Below are 16,650 nucleotides of genomic sequence, written 5' to 3' on the forward strand. Positions count from 1 at the left end.
GCATGTTATATCATATGAGCATCTCTTAAACAAAATACAATAAAAATCTCATGAAATAAAATGATGAGGAAAGTTTAACACTACATGAGATAAATCAAGAATGTGATTTGGTTGAAATACACGATTCATCAAATACAAATTTTCTTTCTTTTTAAAGGTTCTTGCAACAATTTATGAGGAGGAGACATTAATTATCTTTGCGGCCATATAGCAATGCTCTTTCCTATAAATAGTGTGAATGTTATAATGTAAAGACACCCTTGAAAGACATAACACAATATACTTTCATCTTCTCTATTTCCTTGCTCTCTTCTCTATCACGCAGCTTGAGTTTTGTCTAGGATTTTTTTTATGTTAATATTGTTGCACCAATGGTTTTTTATATTTATTTTATTTCCAAAGCAAAATGTTTTTTTAAAAAACAAAAAATAAATATGCAATATATATGTGCCTTTTTAAATAAAAAAATAAATGAAGAAATATTAAAATACTAGTGTTAGGTTTTTGAATGAAAAATATAAAAGGTATTGTTAATTTTTCGATGGGAATCTGTGGAGATGGGAAAAATATCTCCCTGTGGTGAAAAATGGGGACAAGGAATGGAGGAGCAACCTCCGACCATTCTCCGACCATTCTCTGCCTCATTGACATCCTGCAACTCACCTCATAACCGACAACGGTTGTATGCCGGTGGGTGTGGGTCTTTAAAAATTCATCTCTTCTCTATCTCAATCTTTTATGCTCTTCGTTGTGTTGCTTTTGTCCATCTTTATTAGATGAGATAAATGTCATATTAGAAGCTTGAATAAGATATAAATGACATTTATCTCATTTAATATTGTCCTTTTTCAATTATAAAAATTATAAACACCATTAATCTCGAGAGACAACATTTATCATCATTGAAATTTTTGAACATTTTTATAATCATAATGGTCTAAGGTGAACCATGTCCATGTTAGAAATTATACAGAAAAACACATAAACCTTTGATAGGTTAATCCAAATGCAATCCCATTAATTTATATAGAGTCCAAACCATAATTTCTAGGCATATTACATATTGATCACAATACATAATACATAATACTAGTAGTACATTAGATTAAAAAGTAAAAAAGAAAAGACCGAACAAGCAAAATACTTTTAGTTGATTCAACCCATTCTGTGGATCTGTTGATAAGAATCTTCAAACACTCTGTATTCCATCGATTGGACTTAACTTTGATCACTAATTTTTGGGACAATAACATTTACTTTCTCAGTGTTTACCTCTAATACAGGATTATCAAATAGATAATCAGGTTTCAGAGATGTCTTCATTAATTTAAAATATACCCTGTAATTAATATCTAAATATTCAGAATCATCTTGGGGATCTATAGTAACCACCAAACCATTATTTGAATTTACTAGAACAGACAAAGAGGATGAAAAATTTGGGAACCAATTAAAGTTCATGTTACCCTTACTCACACACAGATCTGAATCAATACTAACAAAGATAGAGTCTTGAAAGTTAGGGTACTGAGAATCTCTCAAACATACCGACAAAGGGAATGATTCCCTGCTATTTGGCAACCTGCAAGATATAGAAAATTGTACCAACCCAATGTGTAAAAATTGATAATTGCGACGATAACTTCTAATTTCATCCCTACTAAGCAAATATGCATCTTTGGATTTTCTCATAGAATGTTTTTTCTCAACTGTTATGATTTTATAACCTTTCATGAAGTTGAATCTAGATAGCAGTGTTTGCTTATAAATGTGACTTATTGTTATGCACTTTGTATCTTGGTTGTGAACTATGTTATATTCTTTTCGTACCGCATCAGAATCATTAGCAAGAACAGGAGCAGCCATTAGAAGTGATGACCCTGATCTGCAACATTAGTTGAAATAGAATCTATATAAATGAAAAAAATATGCATGTGTAAAGAGAAAATTGGTGAGGAACTTTAGAAAGAAAAATAATTACTCACTTGGAAAACTGACAGATATAGATGATAAACTTTAGTTGCAAAAGGAGAGAATGAAATGTGAAAATATTGTTAGGGAACAAGATACTCCTCAACTACTTATTATAGATAATGAAAAAGAGAAGGAAAAAGATAATGAAATGTGAAAAAATAAGTACCAGTAAAGTAGAGTAGATATGTCATCATGCATTGAGGAATAGTAAGAAAGAGAAGATATAGATTCGATTCTCTGCTTACCTGCTTTCAAATGTCTATGACTGGATGTGAAGTTGCTTCAGGAATCTTGAAAGCAGGCAAATGCGTGGATACGATATCACTAGAAGTGACATGATAAGTAAAGACGATGAGCCATGCCATGAGGGCAATGGAAACGTAAAGTGACATTAATCAGCATTGCTCAGCGCAGGGGGAAGGCAGTGTCATGAGTAGGGCTCTGTTTGCTAAAAAAAAATAGCGGGGACAGTAATAAGCTAGCTTATAGTGGATAACTTGTAAGTTAGATTTTAACTTATAGCGAATAAGCTAGTTGATTGAATTTGAAGTGTTTGGTAAAATTAACAGTTGAACTAGCTTATAAGTGTGAAATGACATAAAAAATTAATATTTAATTTTTTTCAAGTAAGATGATATGGATAAAATTGGAAGAAAATATGATAAGTTATAAGCTATAAACTCATAAACTACTTAAAATGACATTTAAAAAATAAGCTATAAGTTAGTAAAATAAGCTATAAGCTCTTTTTAAAAATTGTTATCAAATAGAGCTTATCATATTGTTGTGGTGTTACATCTACTATGCAGTTGCAAATGCAGATGCATACGATTATAGCAAATATTACATCTAGTCTATATATAATAAAAAATTTGCATTTTAAAAACGCGTTTTATTATACTAGAAATCATTTATCTTATTTATTTATAAAATTTAAATTCTTTTTTTTTTTTTGTCTCCTTTATGTTATTTCTCTTTTATAACACCCAAGTAATTAAACATCATTTTTCATATTTTTAATTAAAAAAAATTAAAAAATGTATGAAAATATGAATATCTTTATACCATTTTTAGAGAGCATATTCTCTCAATTTGATGAAATAATTGAGGAAATAATGTGTGATCTCAACCTTTCATTTCATCAAATAAAAAAATCAACGGATACAATTTAAAACACACAAATCTATGTCATTTCATTTATCAAGGGGAAGATAATTTCCTTGACAGTTATTTTTAAGAGATTACCTTATTAACAAATTTTGAAAAAATTATATAATTTCATCATTTTGGACATCTAAGGGTAATTCGCTACTGTATTAGTTTATAAATGTAACGAAACTCAGTCCACACAAATTTTAGTTCAACGGGTAGAAATGTCGAAATTTATAGTGTCGAACATCATGATCGAGGTTCAAACCCTAGTCACTCGACCTTGTGTGTGTGAGTTTTCAATGATTTTGTCATTGCGTCTATCAACAAAAAATGTAACGAAACTCAAATACTTTCACACATATTTTTTTATTTTCAATTTTTGTTGTTGCGTAAATTATATATCTTCTGCATGTAATTGCAGCGACTAATTCTTCTAGTCTTGTAAGACTCAAACATGCCGCAAACTACGGCTGCATGTCCAAATTATAGATCGAACCCATGACCTTAATTAACCTATAAGAGATTGCATAATATTAGAATTTGGGATGCTTATACTCAACCACAAAAGCTAGCTTGAGAGTTGAGGTTTGCACTACACTTATAAAAGCTATCTTTAGCATATCTCTAGCCAATGTGGGACTAGGCTCTGTTACCATATTAGAATTTGGGAGGCCTAACTCAACCACAAAAGCTAGCTTGAGAGTTGAGGTTTGCATTACACTTATAAATACTATCTTTACCATATCTCTGACCAATGTGGGACTTCTAACACATAGTCTCATCTAAACGCTCTTAATTCTCAAAATTGTTTCAATGTAATTAATTTAATCTTTAAATAAACATATTTTTCGTCAATAAATTTAATCATAAAATTATAATTTTGATGCATTTAACTCCTCACACATTCTTAATTTCCTACCAAAAAATTGCAAATTCATAGGAAAGCTTCTAGAAATTAGTTAAAAAGACGAAACTACCCTTACCTAAGATGATTTCGAAATTCACGAAGATCAAAACAAGTGAAGCATCATACAGCTCATTCAATAATTGTTTTCATCCATCCTTCATACTCGAAAGCTTTCTCCGGAATTTCCTCGTCCATATCGGAGATTGCTATTCCTTTTCCCGGCGGCGATCTCATCAATCATGAGTACCGGCGACCTTCTCGATATCCAACCTGAAGAACTACAGTTTCCTTGTAATACATTTCATTCAATTGTGAATTTGATTTCAAATCAAGCGCTTTAATTTAACATGCAATTTTTGATTTTGTCTTTATAACGATTTTTGTTTCTTGTTTTGTGTTTATGTTTGGATGTATTAGTTGAATTGAAGAAGCAGATCTCTTGTTCTCTACAGTTGTCTAACAAGACCGACAACTATGTGGCTTTTAAGGTTTTTTTTCTTTCTTACCCATTGTTTTTTAATTTGATTTTATTCACTTGTTTTTAATTTAGGGTATGTTTGAATGGAGGGTTAGTTTTATGATATAATTTTGGTATATATTTGAGATTTCTATAGAATTTAAAGAATAACATGATAAAGAGAGTAAACAATCATATTGACTCACAAACGTGTATGAAGCACGGACATTCTTGGGATTAGGCATGTCCGATGTTATTTTCTCAAATTATTATCGATAACACGAACACTCCTGGGATTAGGCATGTCTGATCGACACACATGATTACATTGAATAATGTCATTTTCTCCAATAACTATCGGTAGTGTGTGTGCGTGATGTGTGGTGTCCGTGTCTGTGCTTCATAGTTAGGCGGTGTTATTGTAATTTGATTTGATGATGTACCAAATTGACTACTCAAGGACATATTTAAGGATCAAACTAACTAACTTAAAACACGTCCGAGAACCATATTGACTAATGAAAGACACATTCGATGATATTTTTGTATATCTGGTGAATTTTGGGACTATAGCTGTAACGTCTGATACATTCAATGACTAAAATGACTATTTATTTGGGAAATGATCATATGACATTTCAATCACACTTACTTTACTTTTAGAAACATTTTAATGCTTCCTTAGTTTAGAAAAGAACAATAAGTTCTCCCCTCTCCTCTGAAATCCATTGATCCAAACATACCCTTAAGGTTTATTTTTGGGGCAATAGGAGATTTTAATATGTGGGTTGTTTTTCTTTTTGTGATTGGGATTTGAATTTGATGGTGGATTGATGGTGCAGGTTAAGACTACAAATCCGAAGAAGTATTGTGTTAGGCCTAACAGTGGGGTTGTTTTGCCGAGGTCTACATGCGATGTTATAGGTTTCTTACTCTTACCCTTTTAATGCTTCAGTCCCTTCACCATTCTTTGCATGCGTATTAACTCTGTTATTGTCTTGTTCATTCATTAGTAACAATGCAAGCGCAAAAGGAAGCACCTTCTGACATGCAATGCAAGGACAAGTTTCTCCTTCAAAGTGTGATTGCAAATCCTGGAACTACCACTAAAGATATTACTCCTGAAATGGTAATTATTCTGTAAATAAAGATAATGTTTGTTGATGGAATCAATAACTTTGCACGTGATCACTCACCTATGCTCTTTCTTTGCATGCAGTTTAGTAGAGAGGCTGGCCACAATGTTGAAGAGAACAAGTTGAAGGTTGTTTATGTTGCTCCTCCTGGACCACCATCTCCTGTTCGAGAAGGCTCTGATGAAGAGTCTTCACCCGATTCTGTATCGGAAAATGGACATTCAAATGTTACTGAATTTACAGCTGTGAGTAATCAGTGATTCTGTTTGTATTTTCAAAAGATGATTCTCTACCTTGTTATTTTAGTTGTTTGTTGTACACTTGTACTAACCATGCATTGTATTGTAGGCTTCAAGAACTTTCAACGAGCGGGATGAATCTCAGGGTGCTACGTTTGAGGTAATGTGTTTAAATTACATCTTTGATTTTGTTATTTGGTTCCTGTTGGTGAAGTTCAAAGTGGCTCATGGTGATGAAGGTTTTAACTATGACTTGTGCTTAGAAAAGTTTATATTGTGTGCATAACTTAGGTTCTATGATTATGCAGTATGGTATACTCTAATATGCTTAAATGATTATTGATTGCTGTAGTTCTTATGGATTAGGGCCTCAAATTTTAAAGAAAGCTATTTGAAACAAAATGCTAGTGGAGAAAAAGATTTAAATCCCACAATTGTCAATTACTCTCATGTTTTCAACCCTTTTTAAATTGAAATGAAATTAACCTTTGAGTGGACCATTTTAAGAAATATTTCTCACTTCGAATTACTATGTTTAAGGATAAAGGAAGTTACCTCTGTAAGGGGAGTGCAATTACGCATTCAAAGTGTATGGCAACATGATCCTCATTGGAGGTGACTAATAGAGCACCAGAAAATATTATTAATTTTGTATTATTCACTGAAAAAGGAGCTCGAAGCTCTTGCACGTGACCAAGAAAATACTGGCATGAAGCCTAAAGCTTTCTTTGGGAGTTGTGTGGGAAGGGATTACACATAATAGAGGGGAAGGTAATGAAAGAGGAAGCGATGAAAGGCTCAAATGGTGTAAAAATGTAATGATATGCTTTAATTCATTGATTGTTTGCGATATAGAGTAAAGTATTTATACAACTGATAGAAACGCTAACAGCAACTATAATAACTACCTTAATAGAAAGTTAGTTAAGCTTTCATGTCAACAAAATTACGATAGTGTAGTACATAGGAGAACCCTTTATTGAAATGTCAAGGCCAAGGTATTCCATCTGATACCTTTGTAAACTATTTTTCCCCGTCACAATCACCATAAAATTATGGAGTTAGGGTTGTTACTTGGTTTAGTAGTTACTGGTCAGTTTGCTTATTATTAACCAATATAAATAATAGTTCATGCTGGAACTTGTATGCTTCTCAAATTTGTTCTTGATTTGAGAAAAGCTACAAGACTGCCATGCTACATGTCATTGATTATGCCCTAACAAGTTTCTACAAGTTAAGGTTAAGATCAAGTTTGCACATCATGTCATAGATATATCAGACCATTCTTTTAGGAAGTTGAAAACTCCTTTGAAATATCTTTTGACTCATCTCGTTTGAAATGTTTAGGAACACAAGTTTGTAAGTTCTCTAGCTGTAGTATTCTCATTATATTACTCGTCTGTATTACTGAGCATGACATTTATTGTTAATGTACTCCCTCTTTCCGTAAATATAAGCACCCATTTGACAAAAAAATTGTCCCTAGATATAATAGTAGTTTTCTCTTTTTCGACCAAGGGTTAAAATCCTAGTTTTTGTCTTTGGATTCAGCCACTGTAAAGGCTAACCCTAGTTTATTTTTCAGTTTGGGTGTTGGGTGTCCAAGTCTGATCCCGAACCTTAGCCATCATATTTGTCGGAATCATGCATTCATCCATTATTCTCTCTTCCTCTCACAAATTCAACAGTTTCATTATTTTTTACATTAATAATTGTATTTGTATCTGTCTATTAACCAGAAAAAAAAATGTTCTTATTTTGATTTCTTCATATTTTAGTCAACGGCTCATATTTCAAAAGTGACTGAGGAGAGAAATTCTGCTATCGAACAACAGAGAAGGCTTCAGCAAGAACTGGTATGTAATCGATACAAATATATATCTTTGAAGCTTTGCCAACAAACTTATAATTAGTTATCTTTAAAATCTTCATAGGTGCTCTAGATGGTTTATTATGTGTAAATTATGGCCTTTCTGCTTATCGTTTTAAACAATTATACTATGTTGTCTAAGGTAGAATGGTAATTGCTTTCAATGTTTCTATAATGTTATTGTTTTATGTTACGTTGTCATTGGTATAGCTTGGATTCCATATAGAGATTGAAGTGGAGTTACAGTTCACATTAATGAAGAGTATTTTGATAGAAACTGGATTAAATTAAAATATTGAAGAGAATGGTGTTTATTGATTGAAACGAACTAGGGGTGTTCAAGATCCGCTCCGTCCTGTAGACCCAACCTAGCCTAAGCTCTGTAGAACAGGTTTGACGGGTCCTACAAAAAAAATAGCTAGAGGTTGTTAGGGTGACATTTTATTGTTTGATTTCAGGTCAGGGTCAAGTATTGTTCTGCCTTTGAGTTATCCGGCTTGTCCTATATATACATATAATTTGAATAGATCAATTTATTTTACCTTATAGTTGCCATTTTTTTCATTCACTATATAAAGTTTGATCTCCCTTTTACAAATATGTCTTTTAATATTTTAAATCACTTACAAAACAAAAGATACTCTCTAATCCCTCCTATTCTTATAGCTTCTCATCTTATAGAGCCGTACTACCTGGTTTATTCCCCCTCTCGAGGTGAAAGTTAGGTAAGAAAAAGTATGATTCAATACACCAGCCCTTCATCGTATCTAGTAAGAAATAACAATAGGGGGGATCTATAAAGGACAGCCACATAATTCTGGAATGCCCATTTTTTAATGTCCCACAGTTTAAACTATTCTTTCAAAATGCCCTTCATATATGGTAGACTCCTTAAGCTCTCGCCATCACATAGCTATTTTTTTTTTTTATTGAAAGGCTCATAGCTATTGATAGCTCTGAAACTCTCACCTGGATCCATTATCTGACTTGTGTAATTCCAGCAAAATAAAACAAGAATTTCTTTTGTATTTCAACCCTCTGATTTAGTGTCCTTTCAGACTAAGAAGCTTATTTTCCAAACGGCATCTACTTCTATGGCCCTCAAAATGTCACCTCACCCTAGCTCTCTCTCTTGATGTTAGTTGATGTTTTGGAATCCAGTGATCACACCCTTCTTCATTCTCATTTCTATATTTGATATGACTTCATGGCGGAGTAGCTATTGTCATGGCGGAGCAGCTATATTCATGGCCGCTTGGCTATCTATCATGCTTGATGTTGCTCACAAGTTCTGCAGTTGTGGGACTAGAACCGTCTCTACTCTCATGGCCGCTTGGCTATCATGCTTGTCTCTGGACATGTTACATGTCAGACATGTCTCATACATCGACACTTCTCGGACAATATATGTTCAGTTTATATACCACTCTCAGACACGACTTGGACATGTACCAAGTGAAAGAATGGCTGCATATGTGTGATTTGCTGTCAGGAGAAAATAATTAAAAATATGAAGCACATAATCTTTATTCATTGAAATGTGAAATCATATATCTCTTACTCTTTTGAGGCTCATTATTGTAAGACTTAGCTAACTGGTAAGTTGCTTATTAATCCCATGTGTTTATTTGATTTATCTTGAAAACTTTGATTTTAATTGGACACAAATATTACATGTATCGAGTGTCTCAGTTTCCTTCAACATGAAGTGTTCCTTTATTGAATTGAAATCTGTTTTATTTATTTTATATGAATTGAATTCTGTATGCGATATAATGAAACATTGGGTATCTTCCTAACTTCTTTCGTAGTCTCACGAGTCAACTGATTCTAAGGGTTTCATTTTGAATTGTAATGATTACTTGCCTTTTTTTCTCATTTCATGAATGGCGCGTGTTGTTTAAGCTTAAATGAAGTTAGTATAATACTCTTTATTTTACTGCTTTCTGTCAGAAGCTATTGTTTTAAATTGTGCAAAAAAGCTGTAAATTGACATGCTTTAGGTTCCCCCTCTTCTTTTCTTTTTTTTTTTTTTTTTTTTTAAATATGATGATTTCTTAAAATATATTCTAATTGAAAATAACTTTGTTTGGAAGAATAACATATAAGTGTTAAGTAATTGACCATACTGTAAATAATTATCAAATTTATGTTTCTCAAGAAATATGATGGATTGATGTTGGATCTTTTGTACACAGGAGCTCTTGAGGCGCCAAGTCAGTAGAAGCCGTGGTGGAATATCGATTACGTATGTTCTTCTTGTTGCTGTGATTGGCTTCATTTTGGGATACTTCTTGAAGAGGACATAACTTGTGTGATCTCCAGAAACTGGACTAAAATAATGTGAGTGAGCAGCAAAAGCTGTTTATTTGTATTATTATTTATGCTTCTAGAAATTTGGATTGACGTAATAGATAGTTTGTTCTTTTAAGCAGACAGATGAAATTTCTATTTTGAGAACCTTGTTATTTGATTTTCGTATTGTCCAATCTTTCATCAGATGACTCACATGTAGATTTTAAATTCTTTTTAAATATGATTTTCGAGTTTATAATTGGAGCCTGTTCGAATGGTCACGGTTCACGTGACTGTAGGCAATCCAGGTCTTTGCTTGTTTCAGGGTTGGCTTCTCCTTATTTTCTTCCATGTTTTTGCCTTTGTGCATTTTTCTTCCACGACTTTGTACTATATCACGGTAACCCAAAAAACCAAATATCCAAAACTCCATGCCACTGACACTATAAAAAGCAATTGCAACATATTTAAACTGGACTCCCTTTGTTTCATATCAAGCGTTACTGTAATTATTTCACACAAATTAAGAACATTTAAACTGATTTTATTTTTTTTCCACACTTATGTTGAAAGAATTGTGTGACAATCCTTTGCCTCTAAAATACTTTGTCCCCGTGAGCTTAGCTCAATTGGTAGGGACATCGCACTATATGTGCAGAAGCCTGGGTTCGAACCCGTGACACTCCACTTATTCACCTTTAAGGTGGATTTTCTAGCTGCTAGACTATTTGACCAAAAAAAAAATACTTTGCACCTGGAAATTTGGAACCAAATGTTGATTATGTTTTCTACGACCATGGAACCTGTGTACATATTTGTCAATTGTTATGCTCTGATAGATGTTAACGGATGTTGATAGATGCCAAATGCCTTAGTAAAATTGATTAAGAAATAGCCTAAGCTAACAAAAATCTGTTAAAATTCTAACTTTTTAATTTATCTTTGATAGGATATATTTTAAAACTTTTTAAAAATATTTTTAACTTTTTAAGTTATATATTGCAATGGTAACCTAAATTTTGAGTTTGTCAAGTGCTAACCTAAAATCAAGATTCTGTTTCTTCTTTTCCACATCCCCAAAATCAAATAATAACATGGAAGAAAATATGAAGATACTTCAAAAGATAACACATTTGTTGAAATACACATCTCACATTTTACATTATGGAGTTGCAATTTTACTATATTCATAAATTTTCTAGAAACTATAGAGCTTGCAATTGATGTACCATTACCCCTAAGAGTAATGCTAGGGACACACCCACTAACACACTCTTTAAACACACTCCAATAATATCAAGCCACTTCATCCCTTCTTTTTATTCTTTTACCGATTACCTGTTTCAATTTCACGCTATTTATTTATTATTATCCTTTTAACTTTTCATCTTCTACATCCAACAAAGAATCATTTCTTCTTATTCATGCAAGTACTACTCTCATCTTCCTTGTTCTTCTACCAAAGGAAATCGCCATTTCTGCTCATTCAGAAAAATCTAAAACAATTTATTTTCACCTATTGACCAATACTTATACTTCTGTAAGAGGTTTGTGTGACTACATCTTTTTTTCTCCGTGAAATCTATAAACAAACCCACAAAAAATTATCTAACTCAATCTATCATAAAAAATAGAATCTGTGTTTCAAAACGATTTCATTATGAAATTGAAGGACATGAGGTCATAATTTGGAAAATGAAGATTTAAATCTTTCTGAATTTAGAGTGAATGGAAGGAGATGAATGAAAGGGTTCGCTGGCAGTGAATTGTAAAAACAAATTTTCAGATCCATCACCTCTTAGCAAAATTGGGGTGACAAAAATAATAGTTACAGAAACTTGCAATAGTTACATAGATACAGTGCAGATCGATAGATAGCATCAATGGAGTTTTGGAAAATTGGGGAGGGTGACGATAGTTAAGTTATTAAAAAAAAACAAAAAAAAAAACTCTCAACTTGTCCAACCGGTTATCCGGTAAAGTAACAAAGAGAGTGAGTGAGGTGTCTTGATATTATTGGAGTGTGTTTAAAGAGTGTGTTAGTGGGTGTGTCCCTAGCATTACTCGGATTTTGTTTCATCTTGAAGCATACACACTCATCTAATATAAATTTTTATATACAACTATACATGGATGGATATAAAGTTATATAATGAAAACAAATTAATTTATGCAAGATACATATTGCCTTGAAAAAACAATATTGCTTCTATTAATTTAATAGACAACTTTCTGGCACCAATGTTCCAGTGCTCGTCCCACCAATGTTCTTACAGGATGATGTAGCAGCTTTGTTGTTGTAATTTAAGTTTATATCTTCCAATTTGATCCCTTGGCATGGAGTACTAGGGCTGCAATCAAATGTTACTGCCTCTTTTGTTGCTGAACTTCCATGAATGTTCTTATAAGTAATTTGGCTTATCTTAATTCCCGAAGTCTGTTAAATAATAAATTAATATATTTGTCAATCCAATCTATATATATAAATCCTAGATAGTTCTCCTACCACTAATGCTAACCCTAATTGTATCAATCAATCATAACCTTTAAATCATTTCTTTTTGTAGATAATAAGTGAAACAATCACCTCTTTTAATATTTTTTTAGTGCCAAGCCTTTTGATTGACATTCCCACTATAATAAAAACGGTTTTGTGAATTAATTATTTTATAATATATATATATATATATATATATATATGTCTTATATCCCTCCTCATACATATATGGACATACGAAATTTCTATTTGGAAGGGTTATTAGTGTTGTAGAAGAATGATATGTTTCTGAAATTTTATGATTTTATTGTATCTTTCTTTTTCTTTGTATTTAACGAGTGAGACTATATTGTTGATTTTGCAAGTATATATAGATTTTGATGCTCTTTATTCTATTTTAACACTTTATTATAATCATTGTATAATCCTTCTACCCAACCCTCTTTCTCATCCTTATTTCTTCATTTCTTTCCCTTTTAATATTCAATATTTATTTCTTTTCTTAGCATTCTTATTGTCTAATTTATGATATTTATGTAGTGGGACTTTGCATGATATTTACGAAACACTACAAATAAATTGTTTGAAATGCAATTACAAATATAAGTCATATTATTAATATTTTTAATTAAGTTTTATTGCTAATATTATTTTGATAACATCTATTGTTTCAATTATTAATTTACTATTTATACAAATAATTTTTTGACGCTTCATTATAAAACAACGCATAATGTCCGTGCATCGCACACTACTACATTTACCAAGATCGATGCTCCACACATTCCATTGAACCATTTTGATTTTATGACATTCCAAAATATTTTGAATTCAACTGAAGAAGAAAAAATAGTTGGTAATGATTATTAGCTTTCGTTTTAATTTAAATCTCATATATTGATTGATATTTTAATCTAAATAATATGTCTCTATTTTAATTGTTTTAGATGTTATTGCGCATGTGATTGAAAGAAGTGAATTCAACATTATTATAATATAAATACCGCATAATACCGTGCATCGCACGGGTGTGGGACTAGTAAGGTCCAACATCTCTAAAGTGAGTAATACAGATAGATACAGTATATAACAAAAAATAGATGTAAACTATTTAATCATTAGTTTTCTCATTTAAAGTACCATTGACACAAATGGTAGATGTTTTAGTTGCTTAACTAGTTGGTTTAAAGTTCAATTTCTAGCGGGTGCATATGAAAAAATATAGGTCAGACATAAGTTACCCTTGAAGAGTTTGAGGTAAGAGGTAATTTATCCATCAACTAATGAGAATTAGACACATGAGTAAATTTGTAACTGAAACCCAAAAACAAACTTTTACTCCATTTGTAAATTTGTTTATGTGGCTAATTTTTATTGATTATAGAGTATTAAGGGTAATCTAGAAAAAATCTAAAAAGTATGATCGGAATGTGAACACCTTAAATAAATTTTAGCTATCTTGAGTGTGAATACTTTGTTTTAACAAAAATATCACATGCAAATTAAGTTGCATGTTAAATTTAATTTAACTAAATATTAGTTTAGGGAATATAATCATGTTAGGTTGGATTATTTATGATTACCTGACCAGGACAACCTTGATTGTTGGGGCAGTAATTCTGATCAATGATGATGGGATTCTCAACATTGTTCATTACAAGGTTTTGAAACAAAACATTCCTAACGAAACCGTTGCTGGGCCTGGCCCATGATTTTATCCTAACCCCATTGTCTGATCCATAGAAGATGGCATTTGTTAGTGTCACATTTTCGACACCTTTTTCGTCTATTTTTTGGCCTAAACTTCCAATGCTGTATCAAACACAAATATTTTTACACTGTCAATCGATCATAACTATCGAATTAATTTGACTTTAATCACAATTATTATTAAAGTCGTACATATGAGTGGACGAGTGGTTGTGATTTATTGATAGCGTAATTTTTTTTATAACAACATATGGAAATTAATCTCTAATTTATAATTAAGGATATATTGATGCTGACCTTACACCATGACCAGGACCACATTTAATGTTTGACATGAAGATATTGTAAGTTGCATCACCAATAGATATGCAATCATCACCTGTTTGCATTGTACATCCATTTATGGTAACCCCATTTGAGTATTGAACATGAATGCCATCAGTGTTTGGACTCTTGTCAGGTGCAATAAGCCTTACATTTCTTACAGTAACATTGTTGCATGTGTTGATAACTAGGTGACTTAGTTGGCTGTTAATTGAAGTAATGCCACTAACCACTAAGTTATTTACCCAGTTGAATGTCATTGTCTGCAATTATAAACAATAGCAAAAATTATCACTTGAAGGGAAAAAATACTATCTCTCTATTTAATGATTTTATTTTTTAATAACTTTTTTTTGTTAAGTAATTTAGTGGCTAGAATTTCACCTTTTAAGGTGAATAAGTGAGAGTACCAGGGTTCGAATCCTGGTCCCAGCAATAATTTGCAATGTCCCTGCTAATTGAGCTATACTCATGTGTACACGTTTTCATAAAAAATACTTTTTAAATGCACTTATCTTTGCTTATAATCAAAACTTGAGGCAGTCACAAATGTTGACCGTTATAATCATAACAAAACTATTAAATGTAGGTGAATATAGAATTTTTGAATTTAAAGAATCTTAATCCCAACTTTTTTTGGTCCTTTTATCAGGGGTGGAAGAAGATGGTAACAAAACAAAAAAATGATTTATATTCTCAGCGGTCACACATTTATATATCTCAACTATTTAGTAAAAATCAAACTTTTTTCGAGATACGAGTATAAGATCTCTATCCAATGATCGAGATTACATATCTTCTTTTAAACTATGGAACCGAGTCTAGAATACGCAATTTTAGTATGACAAATAAAATGCATGAAACTGAAATGCAAATTTAAAGACTTAATCAACATACCCTAGCTCCGACCGGGCAATTCTTTCCAGATCTTCTACAATTCCAAAATCCAGCTCCTTTAGCATCCAATTTCCCACCAGAAACAACAAGATTATCAACATGATTAAACAAAATCCAAAAATCTGAATTTCCAATAACCTTATAATCTTCAGAAGCCACAAGAGTTCCACCATTGAGGAATGTCACCTTCCTCTTACATGGCCCTCTAAAATTAATGGCATTCAACAAGTACCTCCCTTTTGGCACATAAATTGTGGCAGGAACTAAGCTACCACATGCTGATTTCCAAGCATTTACAAATGATTCAGTTGAATCAGTTTTTCCATCTGGTTTTGCTCCAAATTTAATTACATTGTAAGTAGAAGTTGGAGTTGCATTGGATGAACTTATCATGGTAATGCATAAGATACATGAAATTACCAAAATGAACTTAGTACCTATAGCACAATCCATTTTACTTGCTCTTTGGTATATATATGCTCCCAAAATTTTATAATTTGGACAACACGATTGATTGGACTAAATCTATTATGTCCGAAATTTCGTCTGAAAATGTTGGTTTTCTAGTAATGTATTTTTGTGTGTGTGTTTGTTATTGGTAGTTGATATAGAACTATTAGTTGGTTGTTGAAACCGTTAGAATGGTACAATTATATATATAGTGTTGGATAAGTGCTTAATTTAATGTTTGCTTAAATAAATTGAAAGTCAACTAAACATATTGTTTATGAGTTATTAGCCGCAAAGTCAAAAGATGAATGTATTATGTAATTGCTTTGAGATAAATAAAATGATCTTCACAAAATAAGGTGATAGAAGATGAACATACATGTGATAAGCCGATTACTTGATTAACTAAAAGGGTGTAATTAGCTTAAGAAAAAATTCATCTTTACTTATCCATAATAGAAAACTTGAAATTGTACCAAAACATATAAGTACCACATGAAGTGATATAGTACATTGAATGAACCATAAAATTAGTTAATATTGTTATGTAGTATAAATAAAGCCAAAGATAACGTACATAAATTAGGGATTATTTAAGCACTACTCCATAATGCATTCGTATGTTATGTGCATGCTACTCTATAATATGTAGTTGAATTTTAGTGAGTGATGTTTTAAGTTTTGAAAATGAAAATTTCCTAAGTTGTAGCAAACATGACCGTACTAGTACGTATATAATGGC

The 16,650-nt window shown here is 31.8% G+C and overlaps 3 protein-coding genes across 3 annotated transcripts; 1 reads left to right on the forward strand and 2 right to left on the reverse strand.

Moving 5' to 3' along the window:
• Positions 1–997: 997 nt before the first annotated feature.
• LOC123889909 lies at positions 998–1,967 on the reverse strand. Its single transcript, XM_045939423.1, has 2 exons — positions 1,961–1,967; positions 998–1,885 (listed from the first exon to the last, which is right to left on the reverse strand). Exon 2 carries the CDS (start codon positions 1,864–1,866, stop codon positions 1,219–1,221), a length of 648 nt encoding a protein of 215 aa, XP_045795379.1. The 5' UTR covers positions 1,867–1,885; positions 1,961–1,967; the 3' UTR covers positions 998–1,218.
• A 2,076-nt stretch (positions 1,968–4,043) lies between these two features.
• Positions 4,044–10,289, forward strand: LOC123890671 (vesicle-associated protein 1-2-like). The gene is made up of 8 exons (XM_045940326.1): positions 4,044–4,324; positions 4,451–4,521; positions 5,333–5,414; positions 5,504–5,619; positions 5,710–5,871; positions 5,975–6,025; positions 7,644–7,721; positions 9,934–10,289. The coding sequence occupies exons 1-8, from the start codon at positions 4,273–4,275 to the stop codon at positions 10,042–10,044; spliced, it is 723 nt and encodes a 240-aa protein (XP_045796282.1). The 5' UTR covers positions 4,044–4,272; the 3' UTR covers positions 10,045–10,289.
• Positions 10,290–12,157: 1,868 nt separating this feature from the next.
• On the reverse strand, positions 12,158–16,050 carry LOC123890631 (polygalacturonase-like). The gene is made up of 4 exons (XM_045940270.1): positions 15,459–16,050; positions 14,535–14,824; positions 14,111–14,339; positions 12,158–12,467 (listed from the first exon to the last, which is right to left on the reverse strand). Exons 1-4 carry the CDS (start codon positions 15,909–15,911, stop codon positions 12,243–12,245), a joined length of 1,197 nt encoding a protein of 398 aa, XP_045796226.1. The 5' UTR covers positions 15,912–16,050; the 3' UTR covers positions 12,158–12,242.
• Positions 16,051–16,650: the final 600 nt, after the last annotated feature.

The sequence above is a fragment of the Trifolium pratense genome, linkage group LG6 (genome assembly GCF_020283565.1).
Source record: "Trifolium pratense cultivar HEN17-A07 linkage group LG6, ARS_RC_1.1, whole genome shotgun sequence".
Classification (NCBI taxonomy): domain Eukaryota; kingdom Viridiplantae; phylum Streptophyta; class Magnoliopsida; order Fabales; family Fabaceae; genus Trifolium; species Trifolium pratense.

Bases quoted from the DNA above. Each gene is read 5' to 3' on its own strand.
- LOC123890631 (XM_045940270.1), bottom strand. From the start codon at position 15,911: ATGGATTGTGCTATAGGTACTAAGTTCATTTTGGTAATTTCATGTATC. The intron at 14,340-14,534 runs GTCAGCATCAAT...TGTTTGATACAG, and splicing joins GGTCCTGGTCATGGTGTAAG to CATTGGAAGTTTAGGCCAAA. The intron at 12,468-14,110 runs GTAATCATAAAT...ATTATTTAACAG, and splicing joins ATCAAGGTTGTCCTGGTCAG to ACTTCGGGAATTAAGATAAG.
- LOC123890671 (XM_045940326.1), top strand. From the start codon at position 4,273: ATGAGTACCGGCGACCTTCTCGATATCCAACCTGAAGAACTACAGTTT. The intron at 4,522-5,332 runs GTTTTTTTTCTT...TTGATGGTGCAG, and splicing joins ACAACTATGTGGCTTTTAAG to GTTAAGACTACAAATCCGAA. The intron at 7,722-9,933 runs GTATGTAATCGA...TTTTGTACACAG, and splicing joins GAAGGCTTCAGCAAGAACTG to GAGCTCTTGAGGCGCCAAGT.
- LOC123889909 (XM_045939423.1), bottom strand. From the start codon at position 1,866: ATGGCTGCTCCTGTTCTTGCTAATGATTCTGATGCGGTACGAAAAGAA.